Source organism: Hesperophylax consimilis, chromosome 1 (assembly GCF_061612785.1).
Source record: "Hesperophylax consimilis isolate HC1 chromosome 1, BYU_Hcon_1.0, whole genome shotgun sequence".
NCBI classification, from domain to species: Eukaryota; Metazoa; Arthropoda; class Insecta; order Trichoptera; family Limnephilidae; genus Hesperophylax; species Hesperophylax consimilis.
Window position 1 is genome coordinate 15,749,815 of NC_142836.1, and position 27,605 is coordinate 15,777,419.

Below are 27,605 nucleotides of genomic sequence, written 5' to 3' on the forward strand. Positions count from 1 at the left end.
GAAATGAATAGTCAATAAAATGTTTCAATTACCTTTAAAGCCAAAACGTAGACCTGGGAAAGTTCTCAATCATTCGGAAACTTTATGAATATTTTCATTTCTAGAAATAGATCGATATTAGATTGGTTGACGACGGAAAGACCAATTAAATTATTATTATCGAAATGTGGCAGAAAAGGCTGAAGGTCATCTGTCTGTAAACTGAGTTTTTAGAATTAAACAATAATGAAATAAACCTTGGCGTACATTATTATTATTTTTGTTGTTATAAAATAGGTTACTTATTTCTACCTTTGTAAGGCTTGTATAATAGTAAAATAATACAAAGTTTGTACGTAGGTATTTAAATTATAATATATTTACATTTATTTTTGAGTAATACTTTACAATATGTTAGAAGACATTTAATGTTCTTATGCTCTATTAAAGTACAATATTAATTTAAATGTTTAAGTATAATAAAAAGTAGTATGTACACAAAAATAAAAATGTATTCACTAATCACTTTTAAATATTATGTATACGTACATTGCACATATCGTTAAAGCACAGTAATACTATTGTGACAACTATACAAAATAGTACACACATTTTTTAAACCAATTGCAACAGAAACTTTGTAGAACCATAGGACTCAATTGGTGCAGAAAAAGTTACTCTTACAATGTGCATAATATAATCACTCAATTAAATTTGTAGGTTAGTTCTAACATCACATTTCACAAACATTAAATACATCAATCTTTTACAAAAAAAAGTTGATCATTCCTTTCATCCTCTTAATAAACTAGTGTCCATTTGTGAAATATAAACACGGTAATGTTATGAAAAATTAATGATTCATCTGGCTTTTGGCAAATATATACATTCTTGATCTCGTTATTACGATACTGACTGACTATGCTACAATAATCTCAACGACATAATCAGAATGCGTAATTACTTTTTTCGTAGGTGCCTAATTGAAATTAGGACGTCAGACTTTCATTCTACCATACATTTAACACTGGTCACAATGAAATACATTCAAATTAATTCTCATTTCCACAATCTAAAACTATGTTATAAATATTCACATCTCTTAACGAAATTATGAGCTCACAAAACAAACCATAAAACCGAATTGTTACGTGACCTGTAACTAATTTATTGATTTAAAGGTAGATCAACATTGATTATTTAGTCCAGTTGTGTGCGAAGTTGTTGTTTTGATTGCATTAATTTGCATTAATTCACGATTGTTTAAGTTGGACACATGACACGTTGCAAAGTAGATTTTACTCGTTAATTGAAACACTATAAAATTATCTACCTATTAGCACTGATCTCGTGCCAGTGTGATATGTGTGCGACAACCTTAAATCCTACGTAGTTTATGTTGATTTGAGGTTGGGGGATTAGTATCTACCTTAGCGACAGCATTAATTTATTTACTCGTAGTCAGGAGAATTAATCCGTCAGTTATGGTGATTGATGTAAACCTTGGTAATAGCATTCATTTACGTAAATTACGAATGTTTCTATATGATGCATGACATATTTCACATGATATCTCCTCAAATGGAACAAAACTATCGTGCATATCCTTTAAATCTACCAGTAGTCAGGGAAATCAATCCCTTACGGTCTGTATTGATTCCTAGTTGGAGTCGTTCGTGACCTTGGTAATTGCACTCATTTATATACTTAACGATTATATCTGTATGGTATACGACACACGTCTCTGGACATGTTCTCGTTAAATGAAATGCACTAATGAACGTTGAATAATATATATACCCCTTCGACTTTAGATCTTCCCGAAGTCATGAGAATGAATCCCTTGCGGTCTGTATTGATTCCTAGCAAGGGTGATTCAATGTTCAAAGGGGTGTCAGTGTTCAATGTTCATCCACTGTTTAGATGTACTCGGGGTCCGAGTGGCGAGGGGTGTGCAGCGGGCAGGCTCCCTCCTGGCTATAGGGAGGAGGCAGGTGGCGTGCCACGAGGCTGCCGCACTGCAGCCTGCGGGACACGCGGGCTCCTGACGTAGTCATTTGTGTTCCGCAATTGTTTCGTTTCAAACTGTGCATCTGAAACAAGAGACAAAACAATACTTTACCCCATTGATATTTTCATTATACAAAATCTGATCAATGTTAGTCTGGGATTGACTGAGAAATTGAGGCATCAAGGGTCGCCAGTAGGTACATCCCCACTATTTGCACCGTTTACGGGGAGAACGTCCTAGCTTTGGATTGCTTACATTACTAAAGCGGATACTGGAGAACTGGGTCGGGAGGTTATTTCACAACCTATTATCCTTATTTATTTAATACATTTTTCAAATCTGTAAAATAAGATAAATATTAATATGGAACACTTATATTTTAATGGTTAAAAGTATTATATATCAGTTAATGACTTCTATCCGAGAATGTATTTAATGTGACTCTGGTGTGAAATTATTGACACTTCGCATCGTTGCACGTTAAAGTTCAAACGTGACGAATTTACCCAATATTGTTACACCTTGTCAGATTCCACCTCGCGTGAACCCGAACGGAGTTATAATATGGAAGGAAGACCGGGTATAGTTGTCTGTTGTCACATAATGTGATATTTCTGCAAATTACACTCTGACTCATGTCCACCACTAGTGACGAAAATCTATCTCGCAGGTACAAAAGTGCCAGTGGATTTTTGTTCTGACATTCATTTTTAAAATAAAAGATTTTATTGGCATTGTGCTTCAATGTGTTAAAAAATCTACATATTTTAATGTTTTGATATGTTTATCACATAGAGTTAAGATGTATTCTAAGATTAATCTCAAGTGACAACTATTTCTAGACATACAGCTATTGCCAGGTGAGTATTTTTTCATGAAAAAGCGAGAATCTAATATGTATTCTTTAGGAAAACATTGGGAAGAATTAAAAATATATATTTACGACATTTTGAAGATGTTAATTTTAACGGATTGTCAAAAGATTTTTTTTAAATGCTCCACATCCGTACAACTTATATGTGTTAAAAAATAAATAAATAAAAATGCTGATGATTATCAATACAAAACGATTTTCCCTAGAATGTTGAAAAATAACTTAAGGTTTGGTTTCGCCAAAAGCTCCTAAGAACAAAGTAGAATATTTAAAATCATATTTAGTTGTTTTTCTTTACAATTGTATTTCGCGAACTGAGTATTGTACTTTTGTAAGTAACGTCTCATTTTTTTCATATTGTTTACAATGTATGTGTTTTCAGCATTGTTCATTTCTAAATACTAAACATTACATTTTTAGTTGGTTCTTATAGTAGTGCAATATAAGCTTTTATTTTTAGTATTAATATCAGGTCAAAACGGTCAGATAATTAACCTAAGACGCTACATCGTTTGTTTTTCTTTCCATAAAAAAGTACAAAAATATTCGACAAAGCCAACTTGTATAGCAGGCTACTAGTTTATGAAATAAAAAAAATTAACAATAACTTAGGTAAGCATATTTGTTTTGGGTCAAAAAATATTCAACTTTTAAAACTGAAGTTTGATTGATACCTGTGTTCAAAATTAATATTTCAACCGTTTGTGTGGTGTGAACGGTGTCATGTTTTATATAGTGAGTTTGGTAACTATATAAGAGTTATTAATAATAATACGTTGAAAGCGTGTCTCTATCTTTGTTTAGGTTGACAATGGAAATCAAGCCGATGTTTATGTTTAGGAAGGAGCTGCGTTAATTTATTTCAACACACTGATATTTCAGGATCGATTTTACATATAAATGAAAACAATATAAAACATTACAAGTAAATAACATGGTCTATGGGTACCCAAACTAAAACAAACTATTTCTGTAACGGACGTAGTTGACCATATTATTTAATTTCATAAAAATTGTTTACTTTTATAAAATGTCCCTACTCCACGCCACTGGCAAAATCACCACTCCCCGCCACTGGCCATTTTGTGCAATTTTCGGCCCAAGCGGCTTGAAAACTTTGACTCCGAATGGCATCGATACCGTACCGCCCGCATACCTGCCACGCGGATCGATGTCCAGCATTTTTTCTATGTAAATTTTACATAGAAAAATCAATTTTTAAACATTGCAAATATGTATATTTTACTTGTTCATCCCCTCGGCGGTAGTCAAATAAACACTATTTTCGATATACTACCGCTGAGGAGATATTAAAAAAGCTGTTTTTCACCCATATGTAAACCCATTTTTGAACAATATTTTTTACCCTTTTTGCGTGTACAAAAATCCAGGAACCTCGTAGCATAGTGAATCTTATCTCTTTCTGAGCGCTATGTTACGGGGGACCTCGGAAAAATACTAACTTAACATGTTTTACAAATTTGATCGCTTGAGATCATTTTTACACATTTATTTTACAAACATTTCTTATTTTTTGTCGTATCTTGACAAACAAAAAATCTAGTTGTCAAGATACACATTCCTATAACTACTATGCATTTAAACTATGTAATTATCATTCATGTAAGCGCTCAAAATCTTTTCTAACTCTCAAATTTAAGCGACTACTATCACCAGTACTACCGACAAAATGAATATGCAACAGTTTGTCGGAGGCTATAAACTCATTGTTGGCGCGGGTACAACCCCCCACCACTTTTTGGCTCCTAGCCCAATGTCGGGCGCGAGTCAGGCTAATTAAATATAAGCAGCCACATAATTAAAAATAAATCAGTTCATCTTTACCATCAAAACCAAGCGTTTTATTTATCAACAAGTGACTCCTGCTCAACATCTGCCTCACCTCGCCGAGTCTTCTGCTCCAAGATCTTCTGGTGTTACCTCTTCGAGACCAGCCGGCCCTCCTTTGGAAAACCGCCAACACCAGAAGCGAGCAGAGACGAAAGCACACCCAGTGCCCACCATTCACCAAGCCTGGGTGCGGGAGGCAGATTTCATCACCAATATCAACTACAATCATCATCATCGGCCGTAAAGGAGCATCTCATCGGTTGAAGACACGGTTTGGACCCGGCGCCTAAATCTACAGTCTTGTGCGGACTCCCGTCCAGTACAATTTCTCTTCTCTAGAGTAAGTTAGAAAGAAAACTAAAGGCTAAGTGAAAATCTTTGGCCATTGAAGTATGTTGTCGGTTTGAGTTGGTTCCATTGTGTTTCGCCACGTGCTCACTCGAAATGAAACTCCGTAAAGCTTCGAAATCTGTTATAACTGTAATTTTTGTATTTATATTGTTCACGTCATATTTTATAGCAAAATACACTTTTGTACTTCTAAATTATTTAATTTATTTAAATAATAAATTCTGTATTTATTTCTATATTTCATTTTCTTTTATTCGAACCCATTTTGACAAATTGAGTGATAGCTAAGTTGGTTACATTATCATTTGAAGTTTCCGTCAAAAATACAGACGTCATGTCTGTACAGTGTAAATGCAGGGAAGCTATGGCACCACCTTGTTGGGCAGCGTTATAGGGCAGGTTTAGGTATGGGCTGTAGGAAAGAATTTAGTAATGTAGGTCTTATTATTATTATCAAATAGTCAAAGAAACGGCCCATACTAACAAGGCCAACATGTGTTACGCTCGTTTACGTCGAGTTTCATGCAGGTACACCGGCGAACCGGGATGAATTCAGCTAGTTCTTTAGAGCAGGCTCCATTAAAATAACTGTAAAACAAACTCAACATGCAAAAATTGCGTCTGTGCATTGGAGATGGCAATCAGTCTGTCAACAATGGATTATAAATCAGACGGATCGCCCTCCTTTGAACAGAATCAAGTAGATTTATCAAATACTGTGGAGCTTGTGCCCAGAGGTGGCTCCCAAATTCAATTGTTGGGCGTAATTGAGATTTGAATAGGGTCTGCAGGCGATTACTATTGAAGAATCTGCTAGCTCTGTACAAGACGCCCAGTTTCTTGGAAGCCAGATTTAGTCGGCCTTCTATAGAGCCCCGATACTTGAGCCGGTCTTTATTGGGGAGGGTGCTTCCATCAAATTGTACCAGATAGTCATTGATCTCCCTCTTGGGTTTTTGAGGTGTTGAACTGACCAGGTTGGCCTTACCGCAGGCACGAAACTTCTCGAGGTGGTGGTCACTTTTTTGTCTCAAAACTTCCCGAGTTGTACGGAGATCATAAGTGGAAGGAGATCTTTCAAAAAGATAACCCTCGTAAACGGTGCTGTCGTCAGCAATCATGTCGTTCACATTCAAAAACATCATTGAAGAGCAACAAAAAACAGCGTTGGTGACAGGCAGAAGTGAGTGTAATGTATGAAGTAATGGGTAAGTTTATAAAACAAATGAGTTTGATGAGAATTCCTAAAATAGTGCATTTAAAAATCACAAGAGCAAGGGCATTTGCGGATCGTTGCCGTGCAACAAAAACCCGTCAAATGCGGCACTCCCGCATTGATTTGGTGCGGAGAGGAAGAAAAGCCGTCAACTACGGATTAAATTGATCTTCCTTTCTCAAAGGAAGATCAACTTGGTTGGATGAATCCCATACGATGTTAACTTCCAGAAAAGTGCCCAGTGCCAGACCCTACAAAGGCCTAGCAGGTATCTAACACGACGGTGTAAGTCTCTCCAAAACGTTCCAAGTACAGTTCTCAAATATGCGTAACATACTCGAGCAGATCGCAACACGATCGGTTTCGACAAAATCTATATTGCTGATCGCTAGGATGTTGTTATTCTTGAAATATATGAGCAATTTGTTATTAACCACCCTATACCTTTAAGAGTATGGAAGTGGTAACTATGGGGTGCTAATTGGAAGGATCAAAGCGATCCTTATCGATTTTTAACTCGTTTAAGATCCGGAGAACCTCACTGTTCCAGATTTTTGGGTTCCTTCATTTGGAATCCGCAGTGCGGAATGGAAGGGGGAGTTTCTCCGTTATATTTAAGAGTCGAGTTTTCCACCAAAATTTTGCCCAGTAACTCAACTTTCTCTCGGGCCGAGTAGTTAGCTGACCATCGGGCTTGGTCAGAGGTGGAAAACTGGTACTGCATTAACAAGTTATCTACAAAAAATATATATATATATCTACATGTATAAGGTCAAATCACACCGAATCGAAATAAAACATCATAAACAATCTAAACAAAGTGATACAGGTGAAGTGCTTGACCACAAAGGCCCGGTAACTGAACATTGATTTCTGAACACGGGCAAAAACTCCATGAATTTTCTGAAGTTTACCCTTTTTGCCATTCAAATACCAGGTTGAGTAATCTTGTTCTCCATCAACGATAATTTTAGAAGATTATCATTTTATTTCATCTTCATCTCGAGTTCCGATTTAAATTTGTGATTACTCTCTATTACACTGACTATCTCACTGACGCCTTCAATTGATCACAGTTAAAAGATAAAGCAATTTAGATCAAGGAGTCTGACACGCCCCGGTGTAATTTACAAGCTTGAAGCTAATCGAACAAAAGCTGCGGATGCGAATTAGTAACACAAATTTAAAAAAAACGTGATAGTTTAGACCAGGCTTAGCAAACCTTTTTTGAAAAAAACTGAAACTCAGCGAGCATGGAAGCAAATTTGAGGACATTTAAAAAAAAATACCGATTTTACCATACGTTTCTATTTTAAAATAAATTTGAAAACATTCTTCCAATATCGCCGGTGACTTCTTAGTTCTAGATTTTTTTTAAATTTCCCGGAGTCTATCTGAGCTACTCATCTCCATTGCTAGTTGGAGTACGTCGCGAGACTGAAATGAGTGGGATATTTGTTTGTATTGTGAACGTGTGTATAGGTTCAAGGCCAAACCAATAAATGGTGTAGATTTATCATCGAGAAAATCGGTTTTTAAAGAAAATTAAGACATTTTAAATGGGGAACAAAATATGTGATTCGCAATAACATGGCAATCAAACTGATAATCTACAATTTTACACAAAAAATAAGATCAAAGAATCACCTACCTTCAATAAATTCAACTAATGCAATAAAAACTCATAATCTATTGACTCTAAAGGAATTCTAAGTAGAAAAATTATACTTCTTAAAAATTTACTATGGACGCCTTCAATGATATTCATATAATTATTAAAGACAGGTAACCAAATTGATTTATATTTAGAATGCTTCTAACGAGAGATGTGTACAGAATTTTTAATGTGTGAATATTTTTTAAATCGTTGGAAATCCATACCATAAAACCCATCCTTTTTATAGCCCTGTTAACCACAGAGCTTACATGAGATACAAAGCAGAGTTTTTGGTCAAAAATGATGCCAAGGTCAAGTATTTTGACTACAGAGATTGAGTCAACATTACACAATATTTCTATATTATTGGATGTTTCATTACATAGAACTTCATAACTTTGCATTTGTTAATATTTAAATGAAGTTTATTACCAGAACATAATTTAAAATTGTTATTTAGGTTATTAGGCAGGATTAGACATACGTATACTTCAATAATTACCTTAAACAGCTTCATATCGTCAGCAAAGTATAAAACTTTGACACTATAGAAAATGCTAGTAACGTCATTACGTACGTACGTACATACGTAACAAAGATAGTTTGGGGCACTCCGCTGGAAGCAATAAATTTAGAAGATATAAAGTCATTGATTTTAACAAAAAGTAATTGTTTAGATAAGTAACTAATCAATCATGCCAATAAATTGCCACTTTTATGATTCCCTAATTTTATGAGTTCATTTGTTAGTACTTTGTGGAAGACCTTACCGAATGTCTTGTAAAAATCAATGCAGATGGAGTCTACCTGATTCCAATTAGTCAATGCTATATAGTTTTCATATACTATAAGGTTTGTGAGAGTAGATCTAGATGAGATTAACCCATGTTGGCAATTTGGTTATTATTTATTTAATATTAGAAGATATTTTGCTAAGAATGAAAAAAACTGGCCTACTAATGAATGGGGGCAAACTAACTAAGCAATTTAAATTGAAAAAAATTGTATGACTTAATTAATTCATCTAAGACGTGATCAATTGATTCCGTTCCAGCTTCGAAAAACAAAATTTGTTAGTTATGAGTTAAGATTAATGACCTTATAAAATAGATTATTTAGAGATGTTAAATTATCAAAAAGCCTGTCAAAAAATAACACAAGAATTATGCGTTTTATGAAAACGAAATATTTAATGTACAGAATTTTACTAAATAGGTTGATAAGAAATTGTAAAAAGAAGTACTATTGTGAACAAAGTGATAATGCAAAAAATAATAACAAAAAAACGTCGAATATTATTAACGAAATTAAAATATTAAAGAATTATACACATCTGTTAATCAAAATAAAAAAACTTTTGCTATATTTTTAGACTTAAGAAAAGCTTTCGATACTATAAATCACAATCTACTTCAAACTATCCCAAAGAAAGAAAACCAAAATAGGGAATTTTTATAGTAATGAAACAGGAATAAAAAATGGAGTACCACAGGGAACTGTGCTTAGCCCAATTCTCTTTCTAAAATATATAAACGATTTATGTGATGTTGTGATCCCTGGTAAAATTGTATCTCACGCTGATGATAAAAAAACAATAGTGAATGGAAAATCTTGGTCTTAATCTTTTTTGAAGGCTATTTTGATCATGGCTAAAAAGTAATAGACTCTTCTTAAACTTTAATAAAACATTTTACCTAACCTTTTATAAAAATAGTAAAAACAAACCCCCCAATATCCTTATAATTAGAATACATAATGCTGTAATCAAGAAATATGCACATCTTGCTTTGAACTTGGAAAAGTTGAAAAGATCAAATATTTAGGTATTATTATTGATACAAAATTAAATTGGCAATCAGAAATTAATAATACCGTCTATAAATTAAGCTATCATACATACACATTTTACAGACTAATTGAAAACTGAAAATTATTTATTTTTCTTTGGTGTAATCTTCACTCATATTCGGAATAATAAGATGGGGCGGTGCACTTCATGCACATATAAAAACTTTACAAATAACTCAAAGTTATACCATCAAAGTTACAATCAGAAAAGAACATTTTCAACAGATGAGTTAAACAGATGAGTTAAAATGGCCTGATCTTAGAGTCGCTGATTAGATTAAAATCATTCAGAGTTTCAGGTGCCATGTGTGACTGCTTCTGGTTTCCTCGGTTAATTCTTTTCCTGCTCTCATATTACCTTCGTTATGATGTCTGTATATTTCTTTTTTTATTTTCATTTTATATTAAGGTTTGCAATCACCTTTGCATTATATATTTGATTTTTTTTTTTTGCTGTTTTCTTTTTAATTTTGTCTGTTAATGCTTCTCTTCTTTCCATAGTAACTGCTATTATTTTAATTATTTCCTTTGTTATGATTGTTTCTATTTCAGCAGGATTCCATGCGAGACTGACCCCTTGAGCGATGGTAGTGATGACATCATCGCTCAATCCGTCATAATGAATTTAATTAATATAATTTGAGTTTTTAATTAACTTGTCCTTTATCATTTTTTTTTTCTTCTTTCTTTTGCTTTACATATCATTAGGAGTGTGTGCAGTAAGCCGAAACTGAACTTTAATCGTCCTGTACCGTCTTCAACCCGTTTTGGGTGTGAAATAGACTTCGTCCCTGCCTAATCAGACGCCTCCTACACCGGACAAGTGTTCACACAGAGTCGACTGCGCCTCCCCCATCGCCATGGCGGGCTTGAGGAATGGCCGAGCAAGCTCGACAACCTTCCGCCCACCCTCCGAATGCCTGACGCTCACTTAGTCCCTAGGGTCTTCGGGCACGCCCCCAACCCTCCCACATACTTTTTCTTCAGGGCATAATCAGGTAATCCGGCGGAGAGGCGCGGTAGTCGTTCTTTGTGTACGGACAGACCGATCGCCATGCACATTCTCGATGGGACTGCCAGTGGACGGGTGTAATACTCTCCGGTAATATTTATATATGTTTAAACGTAGATTCCTACAATATAAACATGAATGTATATGTGTTTCCTTTCTTTTTTTTTTCTTTCTCTACAGATGGCCTAGGCTTTAAGCAGTTATTTCGTCCTGTATTATTTTTAGGCCTATTTTATTTTACTATACCTGTACATATTTTAATATTGTTATTTGTGTTTTTGTGTAATATTGTAGCCATCCCGCAGCCTAACCACTATGCAGGGACATTGGAGGTCTAGATTCATTTTAAAATAAATGTAAAGTCGTTAAACAAAAAAAATTAGAGTCCTTGTGAGAGCCCTGAAGGAGTAACCATCTGTTACTTATACCAGGGCGGGTAAGCGGTGGATAACCTCCAGATGAGTTAAACAAAGAATCTAAACTATTCTGTTTCCGTAAACTATTTATTTTTCAAAATATGAAAAAATACATCTTTAAAAACAAAAATAAATTCAAAATAAATGTAAATAGAATCAACATTAGAAATAATAAAGTATTTTATATTCCCCAAACGAACACAAAACAAATGCAAACACACTGCAGTTTCGTAGGACCTCGTACTTTCAATCTTGTACCGAAAAATATTCACGTGATTACTAAACATCCTCAATATTAAAAGAGTTAAAGTTATTAAGAGGCTTTTCAATACAGCAGTTGAAACTTTTTTTATTTAATTTGTATCGATTTATGTTTCTCATAAACTATTCACCATATATTACACTAAACACTTAAAACTTCACTATACACTATTGTAAACACTTTTTATAAAAACCGCTTAAACAAAATGTAATCTTGTTTTTGTTTTTAATGCCTATAGTTTGTTTCTTTCTAGGTACAATAATATAATGTATTTAAATATATTACCCACGCACAGGCTCGCCTTAGTGGTTTCCCATTATTCTTATTGATTTTTATAATATTCCATGTAATTAATGTAAAAATTGGGAAAAATAAAGGTATTAAAAAAATGAAAATAAAAATAATTAACTCCAAATCAAAAAGTACATCCGGACTGCCAAATAATGTTAAAGTTAAGATTTCCATTCAACATTGTCATTTAGTGGTATTTTTAACTTGTACTTAACCGTCTGACGTTAACGAGTGTCAATTCGTAGAGAGATGCACCAGTATAGCCAGTGTATATAGATCCTGATTTATTGCGTTACCAACATCGGTCTGGATAGTAATCATCGCGACCGTTCGGTTTAAATCGGTTTAAAATCATCAATAAATAAATCATCACGGTATACCGTAGCTGTGTCAACAGTTACATTGAGAAGGAATCTGACTTACTTTAATTTTTACGCGGCACGTTTTTGTGAGAATCGATTGAGTTGATCACCGCACATGTTTCCTTAAGAATCAATATTATGTGACGGAGGGATCACTGCGTTGATCACTGTAATATTTTTGCAAGGTCACTCATGTATGTATACAGAAAAGGACAGTGACTGGATTGGTTGGGTGGGGGAGTGACGGAACATATGGTAAAGGGAGTCTTCCCAGTCCATAGTTTAGCACGGTGAAATCGATAACTTAAAAATATCGAATGCATAGGCGTAACTACCGATGATTTTAAACCGATTTCTTGAGAATGGTCGTGATGATTGGTATCCAGACCGATGTTGGTAACGCAATAAATCAGAATCGATATACACTGGCAATACTGATGCATCGTCGTGAATGAATAAAAATAAAAATAGTGCCTTCGACTTTATTTCATCTGTCCATGATTTTTTTTTCAATGTGAATACCTACACAGAGTACCAAATGTTCCCAACTGTTCGCAGCCAGACATGATGCCACCCCCAAAATAAGGGTATGTAGGCTGAATGGAGTGGGGGGGGGGATGGATCTCAATTCTGAAGTTCGCGGCCCCCATCCATTTTCCATGGTGGGAAGAATTTGTTGATTTTAAAAGTAGATTAAAAACAATTTTGTAACTTTATTTATTTTGTAAATCAATACCATATACTTGCTTTACCATAATTACAATGTACAGTAAATATTTAGCTATCACAACTGTATTTATTACTCACATTTTAATTTACTTCAATTAATAGCCCACTGAAGCGTAAATAAATAAATAAACAGCTTTCTAACAAAAACAAACATGTATTTTGTATGAAGAGCGGCCCAAGCTAATGATTAAAGTTGGGTGTTGTTGAAAATATGCGTGGTTAGCTGAAAATGCCATTACTGAATGATTTATAATACTTTGAAAATTACTTTGTCGAATAATAATGAAAGCCTCGAGCATTTTATCGTATATGATATTTTAGCACTCGTTATTTATCATCGTTAATTAGTATCTATTTCCCGTTAATAATTAAAAAAGGGGATTTATTGTTGCCTCTTAAATATTATTTGATCTCAAAGTTAATAATTTTAATACAGTTGATGTATTTTTTTTAAAAAGCAGAGCAAAGGAAATTTAATATTGTGCGCGAGTTTTTTCGCATTACCAAACAAAGTAATGGCTCATCAAAAAACATCGTGGGAGTGCCAACACTATTCTAAACCTTTGAGTTTTAAATATTTTTTATTTATTTGCACGGTGACATAAATGATATATCCCATACCATTTGCGTTATAAAATCTTAACTAAAGCAGAAATCTTACTGTCTGGGATGGCAAAACCTGTCCAATGAGATCTGCTTTCATAATTTTGACAGGTCTAAAATAACAAAGCGAAAATTACGTGTACTAACAATTAGTGGAAAATTCACCCGCTAAAATTATCTACGAAGACATTGTAAAGCTTATTTTAAGCGAATATTTAAGTTGTTAGATTTTTTATTGATAATTTTTTTTTTTTTTTTTTTTATAGTGAATACCTCACAAGAGTCCCAACTGCTCCCGTCTGGAGCCAGTGAGACTATGGCATCCCCAATTGGGGGATGTTGTGAGGCTGAAGGTAAGTGGGGAAGGGAAAGAGGAAGGTGGGGAAGTACCTGGCTATTCAGATCTAGTCACTAAACACGGCTAAAGCCATTTGGAGCAACGTTTCAATTCTGAATGGTGGTCTTACACCAGGGCGATACTGGTAGTATCTTCCACTCTGGAACGTGCCGCAAATATACTATATATTATTTTAATTAATTAATTGTGAAATAACACAAATTAATCAAATAAAATTTATTTGCGCACGCCGGGTTCGAACCCGCGACCTTCGGAATGGCAGTCCAATGCGTTACCACTGGACTATGCCGGCCGTCAAAAAATTGGTAGTAACCTTACTGATGTGCGTAAGTCATTATTTAAAAATTTAAGATGAACTATTTTTTTATGTTCGTACACACCCACTATGAACATAAATAATTTTGTCGGTAAAATTAAGTCATACAAATACAATATTGGATTGAATCACCAATACAATATTTCTTTCATTCATAAAATGTCTGAAAGATATAAAAGTGTATAAAGACATACCTGGACATAAGGCACTAGAGGAAAGGAGATTTGAAGCATTTTCCAGAGGCATCCAAAACAAATAAAGAGCTGTAGCGTATATGATGAGTATTGGAAGACCAGATATTTGAGGACTGAACTGTGTGGAAGTTAAAACTCACTCGAGCTTTTGACACTGATGGGATGATTCTTACTGAGGATTCGTAGCATTTCATACTTTGTATCTACTTAGGACTCTTCAATTCTTTTGTAAAAGAATTTAGTTTTTATACAAATACAACTATTTATACATATTTTGTGTGTAAGGGCGCAAACAAATAACTCGTCTAAATCTTTTAAAGCATAACTTGCAAAAAGTGTTTTCTCCTAAAATAATTAAATTAGCGCCATCTGTTAAAGAGCAGATATACCTTAAATAAGTTTCCATTGTTTTGAGAAGAAAAAAACACTGGTTTGGTTTGTTCATCCTACCTATGATGAGGTTTAATTTGGTGTTTTTACGCATAATTGATTTTGTAACGATAGGTCGCGAGTAATTAAGGTTTTAATATGTATTTTAACGTCTAAAACAAAACAAGATGCCATGTTGCCATTGCATCAAAGTAATTAATTACCCAGTAGGTATATTATGTACCATCCCAGTATAAATATAAATCTTTTTTTTGTGTGCTTTCATTTAGTTATAAAACTGCATTTTCAATCTATTATATACCTTTAGTAACTATAACAACATATTTCTATAACATTTAGGCACATTTTACACTATATCTAAAACTATTTATTTAAAGCATTTAGGCATAACCCACTAATTATTATTATATCTGTGCCCCAGATATAAAAATGATCTACACCGGAAACATTTAAAGGCCCTTCGTATAGAGTTAAAAAAATGTAAATTGATTTAAAAGTCGTATAAAACAGAACCAGTACAATGGAAAATAAATTGTAAAGAAACCAGGCTGATTCAATAAACGTTATGAAAATAGCAGCCTTGAAACCAGTGAAAGAAGAAAAAAAAAACAAATTTGAATAAAAAATATCTTGAAGAAGAAAGTTGTTCCAGTGAAAAAATTAATAATATGAAAAATACTATAAATTGGATCTTTTATATTCATATATTATATGCATTAAATCTGAAAAAATTCTTAGGAAATGAAATGTCACACTTCGAAATTAAATAATTTAACTATGCGGTGAGGCTTTAAAAGCTTGAAGCTAAAAATGGTGTTAAATTTAAATAAAAAACCTATCAATCAATACGCGAAATTTAATTAATCACACAATATTTTTTTTGTATATGAATCACACATTCATTTGTTTTTAACTTTTCTAAAGATTGCACAAATTTTGATAATTGAACGGTAACTTTTTAAATAATATGTACATAATTCTTTGGTCTGAAAATTATTTTGTGGAAATTCCTAAACATTAAAAAGTATAAAGTTATATCAGAAGTCGAAATAGTGGAATGTATTTTAAATCATAAAAAACATAAAAAAACTGTATTTGTTGCTCATTTCGGTTCGCAGTTTGCAAAGGGTTGAACCCGCAGCGCCTTATTTGGGAACCGATGCTTTGAACAACTTCATCCACAAATATGTTTTTATTATAATAAATAAATAACGTTGAATAAATCACTATTTAATCAAAATAATCGACATGTTTCGAAACCAATGGTTTATATTTTAACTTATTAATAAGTTTATATCCCAGTTTTCTTTCTCCTCAAGAAGTAAGGCTAATAAAGTTTTCTTTCTCCTCAAGAAGTAAGGCTAATAAAGTTTTCTTTCTCCTCAAGAAGTAAGGCTAATAAAGTTTTCTTTCTCCTCAAGAAGTAAGGCTAATAAAGTTTTCTTTCTCCTCAAGAAGTAAGGCTAATAAAGTTTTCTTTCTCCTCAAGAAGTAAGGCTAATAAAGTTTTCTTTCTCCTCAAGAAGTAAGGCTAATAAAGTTTTCTTTCTCCTCAAGAAGTAAGGCTAATAAAGTTTTCATTGGTCGTGTCCATAATCGTCATTCGAAAATGTTGAAATCGATATCTAACTTTCTTTAATAAGCAATAATTATTCGCCTGAAATACCCATACAAATTGAAAATATCTCACAAATAAAAATAAATGCCACTGATGGGAATTGAACCTGCACCCTTCTGATTGCCAGTAAAGTGCTTGAGACCACTAAGCTGCGTCGTCTTATTCACAAATTATTGCTTATTATATTTTTTCACCTGTAAACAACCAACTTTAATTTTGTAGGAAAGGCTTGTTAATGCTGAATTTCCCATTGTGTGCCGTCGAGATATATTTGTTGGTGAAATATTTTGACTTGACAAAGATTATTATTTTTAATGACTAAGTAATGTTTATAAGACAAGGTTTTTTATGCATAGAACAAAGGATAACAAATTATTATAAACATTCAGGCAAATAATTTTCGCTTATAATAATTAATAGTTCATAAAAAACCTTGTCTTACTCGTATAAACATTGGTTTATCATAAAAAATAGCCTTACTTTCTCTAATAATAAAGAGATAGATCGTGAAGTTGGATCTCATTAGCGGTAAAGACTTCTGATAACATAAAACCATCGCCAGGGTAAGCCACACAGCTTAATAGATTCATTTTTAGGAGAATATTTTTCCCCGTATTAAGATCGCCCACAAATAAGGAATCATAAAAATTCTCTTGTTTTCGTAAGTAGTTATATTTATTGTAACACTCACCAGAGTTAATCTAAGGCTCAGGTGGCTGGGCTACACAGGATATTGATAGTGAATATTTTTGATAGGAGAATACAAGATAATGGCGTCTGGCAGGCAACAAATATATATAATGTGTACCAACTGGTTGGAGAGTCATTAATAACATGCAGTAGGGTAACATGGTTACTTGGCATGACTTGAGGCAAATTTGAATGATACCCGGGAAACAAAAAGGCTCATTCCTAAAAAAACTGTTGGCGGATAAACAGCATGGGTGTTAAAGACATCCTCGGACATCAAGCACTAAAGAAAAGAAGATTTGAAACACTTATCAGAGATATTTAAAATAAAATAAAGGGTTTTAGTGATGCTACTAGAATATTCGGGAATGTTCGCCAGTGCAAAACGCATCATAGCTAGAACTCACTAGATACGATGCCTACATTCGGCGCACCTACCTACAAGTCTGAATATTCTCGATCTACCGGTCACTATAAAACGGGCGCATCGAGATGTACTCAGTCAGTCATCAATTAGCAGTTACAATAGTGAGAAACCTGCGGGCCCTGCAAATGCTGGCTGCCTACTAAGCAGCCGGCCGCTTTTGCCGGTCCGCCCCGCGTTGCGCCCCGCTGTTAGTCCACCGCGCCGCTACGGGACCTTATCTAATTACACCCCAAATAAACGCTGTAAAAAAACCACCACTATCTTTCATTTGTCTCACTACAAGATCTCCAAAGGGTTGTAGCACCTACGACGAGTATTGGAAAACCAAATATTCGACTACTGAACCGTGTGGATGTTAAAACTCATTTGAGCTTTTGGCACCGATGAGATGAGTCTAACTGAGGATTTGTAGGATTTCCTAGTCTGCATTTACCCAAGACTCTCCAAGGGTTGTAGCGCGAATGACGATGATGACGATACTAGAAACGTACCATTTTTACTGCTAATATAATAGTTCTTACAGGAGTCATATTTTAAATTTAAGCACATTGCGCATTAATAGATTAACTTAATCTTAAACTTATATGATAGATTAACTATTTATAGAAAACTGTTTTGAACACTTAGGATGGATTTTTTTCGGTTTCATTTTAAAACGTCTTATCAAAGGAGTTGAAGTTGTTTGAGAAGTGAACAGGGAAGTTTCCGAGTTGGATTCCTGTTGGATTATGTAATAATTCTAGCAAATATGTTCAATTTCCCACAATAAGCGATCGGAATGGGTAAATATAATTCAAATACGACTTAACGTTCACGTATCAACGTTATAAGTACGTTAGAATTTCTCTAATATACGATAGCACTCAGTTTACCAAATTGCAGATCTATTCAGGAACAAGCTCGTGAGAAATGTTGACAAGAGAGAAGCGTATTAGACAAAATATCTGAATAGCCGTTAGAGCATTAATTACTAACTGAACCCTAAATTTGTCTATAGAACTAAAGCTATTCATCGATTCCTTTTGTTAAGCCACAACTACAAATGTAGATTGTTTAGGTATACTGTGACGCGGAGATACTGGGGATGGGTTGTTAAACAGAATTATTATTATATCAGTCCTGTGAAGCAACTAGCCCATAGTGATATAATGACAGAACATGAATGGAACTTTCACAGAACTTGAAAATTGACTTTTAAATTTTATGAATTGTTCAAATTCTGTGACACAACTGGTCCTAATATTAAATAAAAGATAAAAATGCTGAAAAAAATATAATCAATCAAGTATTATTTAACTGATTTTGTTTCACAGAATTTGAACAATTAATCAAATTTTAAAGTCGATTCTTAAATTCTGTGAAGGTTTTATACGTGTTCTGTTACTATATCATTATTGGCCAGTTGTTTCACAGAACTGAAATTTTGTAAAAACAACCCTTCCTAAGATTGTTTCTCTGTTATTCAAAATTCTTCAGCAATAATTTTTTTTTCACCATCACCAGAGTCTACTTCTAGGAAAAAAATGTACCTAATTGCAACATTAACAATGCTAATTAGGTATAAGATACAGAGGAAAACATGTTTTTAATTTCTGTCCTTGATTTAAATGTGAAGGCACGTATAAATATAATCTTAATTGTTTTATTTCTTGTGAAACCCTGAAAAACATCTAACGGAAGCCTTTTATTCAAAAATTATTTCAGTCTACATACATTTTTTTGAACTCCCTTCGTAGAACTTATGAAAAGAAATAAAATTCATTATTACGTATCCTATTTTTCAGTGGCGGCTGCAGCCCTTCTATGCTGGGACAGACATTTTGTACGTGTACTGAAGTCTCAATACCCGGAAAATAAATATATTAAATTTCTTAAATAAAAATGTTTTTCTCTCATATCCTATAGACATAGACAGTCATTCTAGCTCAACTGTGTTATAAAAGATAGTTCGTCCGAAGGAACTGTTCAAATTTCCCGTTTAAAAATGATTTGAAATTTTTTTAATACTTATTTAAAAGTTAATTGCTTTTACTTTTTTGGGCATTTCTTCATTTTGAAGAAGACAAAGCTTCGGCTTTTTTTTCTCTTTTAGTCGACTTCAGGAATATCTAGTGGGAATCGTCCCCAGTACCCCCCGTAAAAAACTTAACGTAAAAGACAACCCTAATCAGTAATTACGTCCTTCCTAGTTACACATATAGACACGTGGACTGGAAATCAGAGCGGGTATCTTAATATTATTTAGATCACGTTATATTTGCCAACATGAAGTTTTGATGCAAACTAGATAAATTGAAACTCAAAGGACACGAAGTCGATTAGGTAGTCCAAAGCTAAATCTAGCATTAGTATTATGGAAATGTGGCATGTTTCTTATAGCGTTATGAAGTATCCATTTGGATGCAAATCATCTCGTAAATTAGGTGGACGATAAGTACACGTGCGTTCATCAGTGTCGAACGAAATGTTACGGAATTAATGTGACAGTTTTTTTGGTAGTTTTTCAGACTGTTCTTCTTGATCAATATTTTTTAAAGGGAGTAATGGGTAGTTCGCAGGGTTGTGTTTTATTTGAAGTAACAATATAAAGGATTGAAGGTTAAGGGTGAGAGCATAAAAGAGAATAAGAAGGCATTAAAAAAATTTATTTCACTTGACCATAGAGTGACGCCGTAACTATCATCCTTATCCATGAGACATTTATGCATATACTTATGTTTACACGTTATTTAATTTATATTTAAGGTAAAAATTTTAGTAAAAAGTAATCGATATTCAAGATGTCAGGTCTTAAACAAACAACCACATCTGATTAAAAGGGATGGAAATGACACTAGTATCCTAAAACGGAAGCAATATCCCCAATACACCTTCAATTGTAGCAGTCCGCTCCGGTTGTCGAATTAGCAATTCGCTGATAATACCGCAATTGTAGCAGTCCACTCCGGGTGCCTAATTGCCAAGGCTCTGATAATACCTAATACCGCAATTGTAGCAGTCCACTCCGGGTGCCGAATTGCCAAGGCTCTGATAGTACCTAATACCGCAATTGTAGCAGTCCACTCCGGGTGCCGAATTGCCAAGGCTCTGATAATACCTAATACCGCAATTGTAGCAGTCCGCTCCGGTTGTCGAATTAGCAAGTCGCTGATAATACCGCAATTGTAGCAGTCCACTCCGGGTGCCTAATTGCCAAGGCTCTGATAATACCTAATACCGCAATTGTAGCAGTCCACTCCGGGTGCCGAATTGCCAAGGCTCTGATAATACCTAATACCGCAATTGTAGCAGTCCACTCCGGGTGCCGAATTGCCAAGGCTCTGATAATACCTAATACCGCAATTGTAGCAGTCCACTCCGGGTGCCGAATTGCCAAGGCTCTGATAATACCTAATATCGCAATTGTAGCAGTCCCCTCCGGGTGCCTAATTGCCAAGGCTCTGATAATACCTAATACCGCAATTGTAGCAGTCCACTCTGGGTGCCTAATTGCCAAGGCTCTGATAATACCTAATACCGCAATCGTAGCAGTCCACTCCGGGTGCCTAATTGCCAAGGCTCTGATAATACCTAATACCGCAATTGTAGCAGTCCCCTCCGGGTGCCTAATTGCCAAGGCTCTGATAATACCTAATACCGCAATTGTAGCAGTCCACTCTGGGTGCCTAATTGCCAAGGCTCTGATAATACCTAATACCACAATTGTAGCAGCCCACTCCGGGTGCCTAATTGCCAAGGCTCTGATAGTACCTAATACCACAATTGTAGCAGTCCACTCCGGGTGCCAAATTGCCAAGGCTCTGATAATACCTAATACCGCAATCGTAGCAGTTCACTCCGGGTGCCTAATTGCCAAGGCTCTGATAATACCTAATACCGCAATTGTAGCAGTCCCCTCCGGGTGCCTAATTGCCAAGGCTCTGATAATACCTAATACCGCAATTGCAGCAGTCCACTCTGGGTGCCTAATTGCCAAGGCTCTGATAATACCTTATACCACAATTGTAGCAGCCCACTCCGGGTGCCTAATTGCCAAGGCTCTGATAATACCTAATACCACAATTGTAGCAGTCCACTCTGGGTGCCTAATTGCCAAGGCTCTGATAATACCTAATACCGCAATTGTAGCAGTCCACTCTGGGTGCCTAATTGCCAAGGCTCTGATAATACCTAATACCACAATTGTAGCAGCCCACTCCGGGTGCCTAATTGCCAAGGCTCTGATAATACCTAATACCACAACTGTAGCAGCCCACTCCGGGTGCCTAATTGCCAAGGCTCTGATAATACCTTACACCGCAATTGTAGCAGTCCGCTCCGGGTGCCGAATTGTCAAGGCTCTGGTAATACCTAATACTGCAATTCTAGCAGGCCTCTCCGGGTGCCGAATTGTCAAGGCTCTGGTAATACCTAATACGGCAGATTGTGGCGACTCCGGACATTTTTTCATGATATTTTAAAGTTTCTGATAAACTGGTCGCTTCCATGTTTCGTTTTTGAGTTCAACAGCTCGGCTGTGAAACGATTTGCCAACTTATGTGTTTCCTCCCTTCTACAACATGAGTTTTTCAAAGACCCATGTTTACTCTTTCCTCTCCAAAAAATGACATGGACCTGAGGGAAATAATTTTCCTTAAGGCCTATGAAGTTAATGTAAAAAAAATCCCTAAAATTTATAATAATCCCTAAAAATTCAACCCATGTGAATTTTAAAACTTTGGAAACGTTATTATACATATTATGTCAAAATGGCTAAAGGGTTTTTCCTTTTTTATGCTTATGATAAGAGTATCATAAGTATCATTTATCATCATAACCAGAGGGTTATGATGATAAATTTACCTTTATATATTTTTTAATGTCATTGACCGGCACAATAATATTAAAACTGTTTTTAATGCATTATTTCGTAGTGAAACATTTGAAAACTCTGCAACAAAGGTATTTTTGTGAATGTTATGGTATGTCATAGCGGTACTTGAAATTAATTGACTGCATCTGCAGTAATCGTTAGTGACAATGGGTTTCACTTATAAACATGTTTAACATTTTGCACAAATGATTAAAAAATCATATATAAATGGTGAAATGTAAAATTTAAAACACCTTTATTAGTAAGGATTTAATCACGATTGTCAACGTTGTTTTTATTAAGCCTCAGGTACCTACCCCATTTCAATTAATTTTGAAAGTTACCTGGTTGATTAATTACAAGTTCTAAACATTCTAAACTAGTTATTTCCAAGCTGATTTGAGAGATTAAGCTGATAACAAAGAAATTGTTGTTGATAAAAATATTAAATACTTATTAGTTTATTTACCTACCAGGCATTCAGTTAGATACTACAGGTAGAAAACACTTGTATCAAAATGAATTGAATTCACATACACAATGTTTTATTTTTCGAATTAACAAAAATTTCGCATATTCTTAATTCGTGAAAATCCCATATAAATATTGGTTACATCTATGATTTTATATTGTAATGTTCGGAAACATCTTTCTACTTAAAGTTAGAAAGAATTATGTTTCTTGTAAAAATAACTTTTAACAACTATTATTAAATCGCAGGTATCAAATATCACTTATCAACTTATTTTTCCGACTTAATGTCTGGGTTAAATCTTCCCCATAAGAAAAACTAAAGCCTTCCACACACTTTTCTAAAAATGATCATCTAGTCATTCCATATTATGCAAGTGCATTATATAAGCAAAATAAATACAAAACAATACAAGAACAACACGTCAACTCACCAGAGATCAAATGGGAAAATAATTCATCGACTCCAGATATTTTCATACCAGAGGGTTCGGCTCGGTAGAACTCCTAAAATGTCCTATAAAACCTACTGATCCCTCAACATAAATATTTAAAAAATCTTTCGTAACCTATTTATTTTATCTATTTATTACCATTATTGTTATTAACTTAATAAGTATTTAAAATAATAATTTATTTTAGCATTTTTCGTAAAATAAGTATTCATAACTATCAATTAATTTAAAATTATTTTCTGTTACTTTGTTATATTTATATTTGTGAAATAAATTGCTATTTCGAATGGGTAGGAATTCACATTAAATTAAAAACACACTTTTTAATACACCAATTTGAATATATCAACATGACAGCCAACCAGATTGGATTTATTTAGTTTATTGATTCAATACAATAAGTGTATTTAAAATGTGTTTTAATATCTAATGTCACAATCCCAAGTATTTGCTTTCTTCAAAAGAAAGGTAAAGTTTCATTACATAGGAGTAGGCCAGTAGGCGTATTTTGAAAGTTTACATTGTTAGAATCGCGTGTACATTCAAATCTAAATTGTATGTCGTAGTGAATATTTACAATTACGCAGCAATCATTGTGTATATTTTGTAAGAAAATAAGCCTCGAGGTTATTCGTAAAATATACCTACTACACCAATATCACTGCGGACTAATAGTGTATACTTTCTCCGACGGGCGCATTATCACGAATTACTTATTCTACGCAATTAGTTTCACTGTAGTCATCGCTATCCCTTTTATTCCAAAGAATAACAAGGAAGGACTATCATCTATTATTTTCCAACAATGCATCATCATTCAGCACGAGCCATTATTTTGGTTGGCATTATTTATTAGAAAGCAGTAATACGCAAAAGGAAGCATGATTTGGCATATAATGTGTCACACAGCAAAAATAATAGATTACATTTAAAAAATAATCTATTTTTATAAATTTAATCTCTGATAACCTATTTTGTATTAAATTAAAACTACGTTCGTAGTTTGGGCTTTAAACATTTTTCAATCATTACTTTTGAAATAATCAATGGACATTATTAAAAACTACACTACGGGTGCATTTGACCCTTATAAAATTACAAAATACGCGTCCAGTAGCCAGAAAAAGCAATTTTATTATTATTGTTAAATCAATAAACTTTGTGGATATTTACGTAAATGGTTGCAATTCAATTTAAAAATATTTTTTAGATTATTTTGCAAAGCGGCAACATGCACATTATTTAATTATTAGATTTCCTTAGAAGTAGGAGTTGTCTTTAGACTGCTTTAAGGTAAAATATAAAGTTTATCCCCGGGACTTGTTAATGGACGTCGAAAAGCTGAGTCTAACAGGAAAGCATTGTCTATAAAACATGAAATACAGGTCAAAGTCGGTTCTAGAGGTGCCCCGGGGGTTAAAGCCTCTTCTCTCATGACAGTCCGTAAGTTTATGACCAGCCTTGCGCCGTGGGGAACCGCGGGAAATTCGACGGGGAAGTGTGTTAAGTTTTTTACAATTTATTTATAAGCTGTTTCTTTGAAAAACAATATTCATGCTTTTTAATAAAGTATTCAAAATCAGGAAAACGATAATAGTCGTTTCATTGTTAGCAGTCTGGGTTCATTTTCTTGAACACCATTTGTCAGAAAATCAATTTGAAAATTGGTTTATCATAAAGTAGGTTCCCACGAAACCGTTACTGTTGAAAGCTTTAACGTAAAATCCATGTATATTTGTTTTATGTGAATACCGTTAAAGAGTTCCAACTGCTCCTAAGCGTCTGCAGCCAGTGAGACTATGGCCCTTCATCCCCAAATGGGGTATATTGTGAGGATGAAGGTAGCGGGGAGAGGAAGATGAAGGTGGAAGTATCTGGCTATTCAGATCCGGTCACCACACACGGTTTAAGTCATTTCAAGCAACTTTTCAATTCTAAATGGTGGTCTTACACCAGAGCGATTCTGAGAGTATCTTCCACTCTGGAAATTACCCCAAATATATTAATTATCATTTAAAATTAATTAGTATGCTGGTAGCAAGTATACTATACACCATTTTAAATAAATGAATTATTGTGAAATAAAATAAATACATTAAATAAAATTAGAAAAAATAGAAAAGGATCCAAACGTGACTCAAATATTTTGTATGAGAGTTTTTAGCTGGGTGAGCCGTGAGTGGAAACACAATGTGCCATTGGTAAGCGTGTGACAGACCAATCGTATTTGGTTTTTGACACTTTTTCGCACGGCTTCTTGCGAATTTAGCCTAATGTTTTCGTTGTTAGATCATCTCATCATCCGTATTTGCCGACAGCGGTTTTGGTAATACAAAATTGGCGTATCGTCGAGTAGTATTTTTCAGTAGCTTTGAATTTTAATACTAAGCTATTGTGCCTATGGCTTGCTATTCTATTTAATATTAAGCTATTTTGACTATGGCTTGCCATTTTAATACTAAGTTTTTGTGACTTTGACTTATATTTAGCTATTGTGACTATAGCTTGCCATTTTAATATGAAGCTATTGTGACTATAGCTTGCCATTTTAATATTAAATTATTGTGACCATAGCTTGCCATTTCAATATTAAGCTATTGTGACTATGGCTTGTTATTTTAATATTAAGCTATTTTGACTATGGCTTGCTATTTTAATATTAAGCTATTGTGACTGTGCTTGTGCTTGCAATGTTTATATTTAGCTATTATGACTATGGCGTGCCATTTTAATATTAAGCTATTGTGACTATGGCATGCCATTTTAATAATAAACTATTGTGACTATGGCTTGCCATTTTAATAATAAGCTATTTTGACCACGTCTTAGGTACCATTCTAATATTAAGCTATTGTGACTAGATAGTATAGATTTTGAATGTTGGTGTTTCACCAGGCCCATACTGGAAGGTGTTGCTAGTATACTACTTAATAAACCATTGAAGAAAAAGATAATACCTACAAATAAATAAATAAAAAGTTGTTGAAAAAGATATCTGATTAAATTATTGTTTATTATTTTATATTTATTGAATGTATAATGACACAATTTAAATAAACAAACGGTTTAATTCGATAAGAAATCGATGGCCTAACACCTCTTCATCGGAATAATTGATTTTTAATCACCCACAACCTTCCCGCCCTTAAATTAGGTGCGGCTTAACATTTTAGAGTGGGACTAACATTTAGACAAGGTATGCAATATCTGGATGTCGTATATCTTTGCTGAGACCAAAACCTTCGTAAACACCATTTTATTTCACCCCATCCTTATTCGTCACACCTTAGCAAAGATTTTTCTATTCTGATATGCCCTAAGTTTTCTGCCGTGGGACGATACCCTTCGTCACCTTTTACTGTGCCATTCGTACTTTGATGTCCCAAGGTCCCTATGACCTAAGTTCAAATATGTTTCCAGTGTAAGGGAGAAAATCACTATAGGAAATATAATATTGTCGTGTAAAGTAGAAAACTTGCTTGAAATAAATGTTTTAGTTAAATGCGTAGTATAGGTCGCACAATTTACTAGAGTTGACAAAATTAGGCTTGTGTATTGGTGCATATTTATACAGTGTATTCCGACACTACCGACAGTGGTGATTTTCTAAACATTCACTGGAATTGAAAAAAAGTTAAATTACAAATTTGAAACATGGTGTATGCCAGAAATGCATCCGTTTTAGTACCGTTGCGACACGTATTAATTATATCTAGCTACCTACAAGCATTAATTAATAAAACTTATTTTATGGAAATATGCAAACATTTATGAATAAGGAAATATTCATATTTTACATCATCGTAGATTTTTCATATTACCTACTTATTACCCACCGGGGCGAAGTAGGATTTTTTTACGTTGTCATCAAATTCTTTTGTTTTTAGAAGATTTATTAAAAAATTCGTTACATAAAAGTAAGCTTTTACGGATTTATTTATAAGCTCTAAATGTTTACATTATTTTAAAACCAGAAGAATATACTAAAAAAATGTCACATAATATTTGTCATTACTCTGGCAATAAATTAAGCAATGTTCTAAATAACTTTTTACTTAGCCATTGTGTCGTGAAAGTGCGGTTTATTGGGAGGTTTGATGTTCTTGCTTAGCCATTGTGCCATGAATGTGCGGTTTAATGACACACTTAACAATGCATAGTAAACCTACGAACAATATTATATTGAAATTTCTTGACTTAAGATTACAGCCATTGAATGTGCGTCACATTGTTACCCATGTTCATATCGATGAAAACACTATGTTTTATTTTGTTCGATTTTTTAATACATTTTTTTGGTTTCCAATTTCGTTTTCGTGAATGCATCATGCACACATGCGTGGACTTATACGCATTTCTCTGAAATTCTATT

The 27,605-nt window shown here is 34.0% G+C and overlaps 1 protein-coding gene across 3 annotated transcripts in view; it reads right to left on the minus strand.

Annotated features, from left to right (window-relative positions):
* Positions 1–415: 415 nt before the first annotated feature.
* Positions 416–27,605, minus strand: part of LOC149426357 (QRFP-like peptide receptor) — a 240,428-nt gene continuing 213,238 nt past the window's right edge. For all 3 annotated transcript variants that reach the window (XM_089636533.1, XM_089636543.1, XM_089636551.1), the window contains exon 10: positions 416–2,072. In XM_089636533.1, the coding sequence (XP_089492659.1) occupies positions 1,899–2,072 (174 nt within the window). In that variant the 3' untranslated portion in view covers positions 416–1,898. The remainder of the gene's footprint in view (positions 2,073–27,605) is intronic.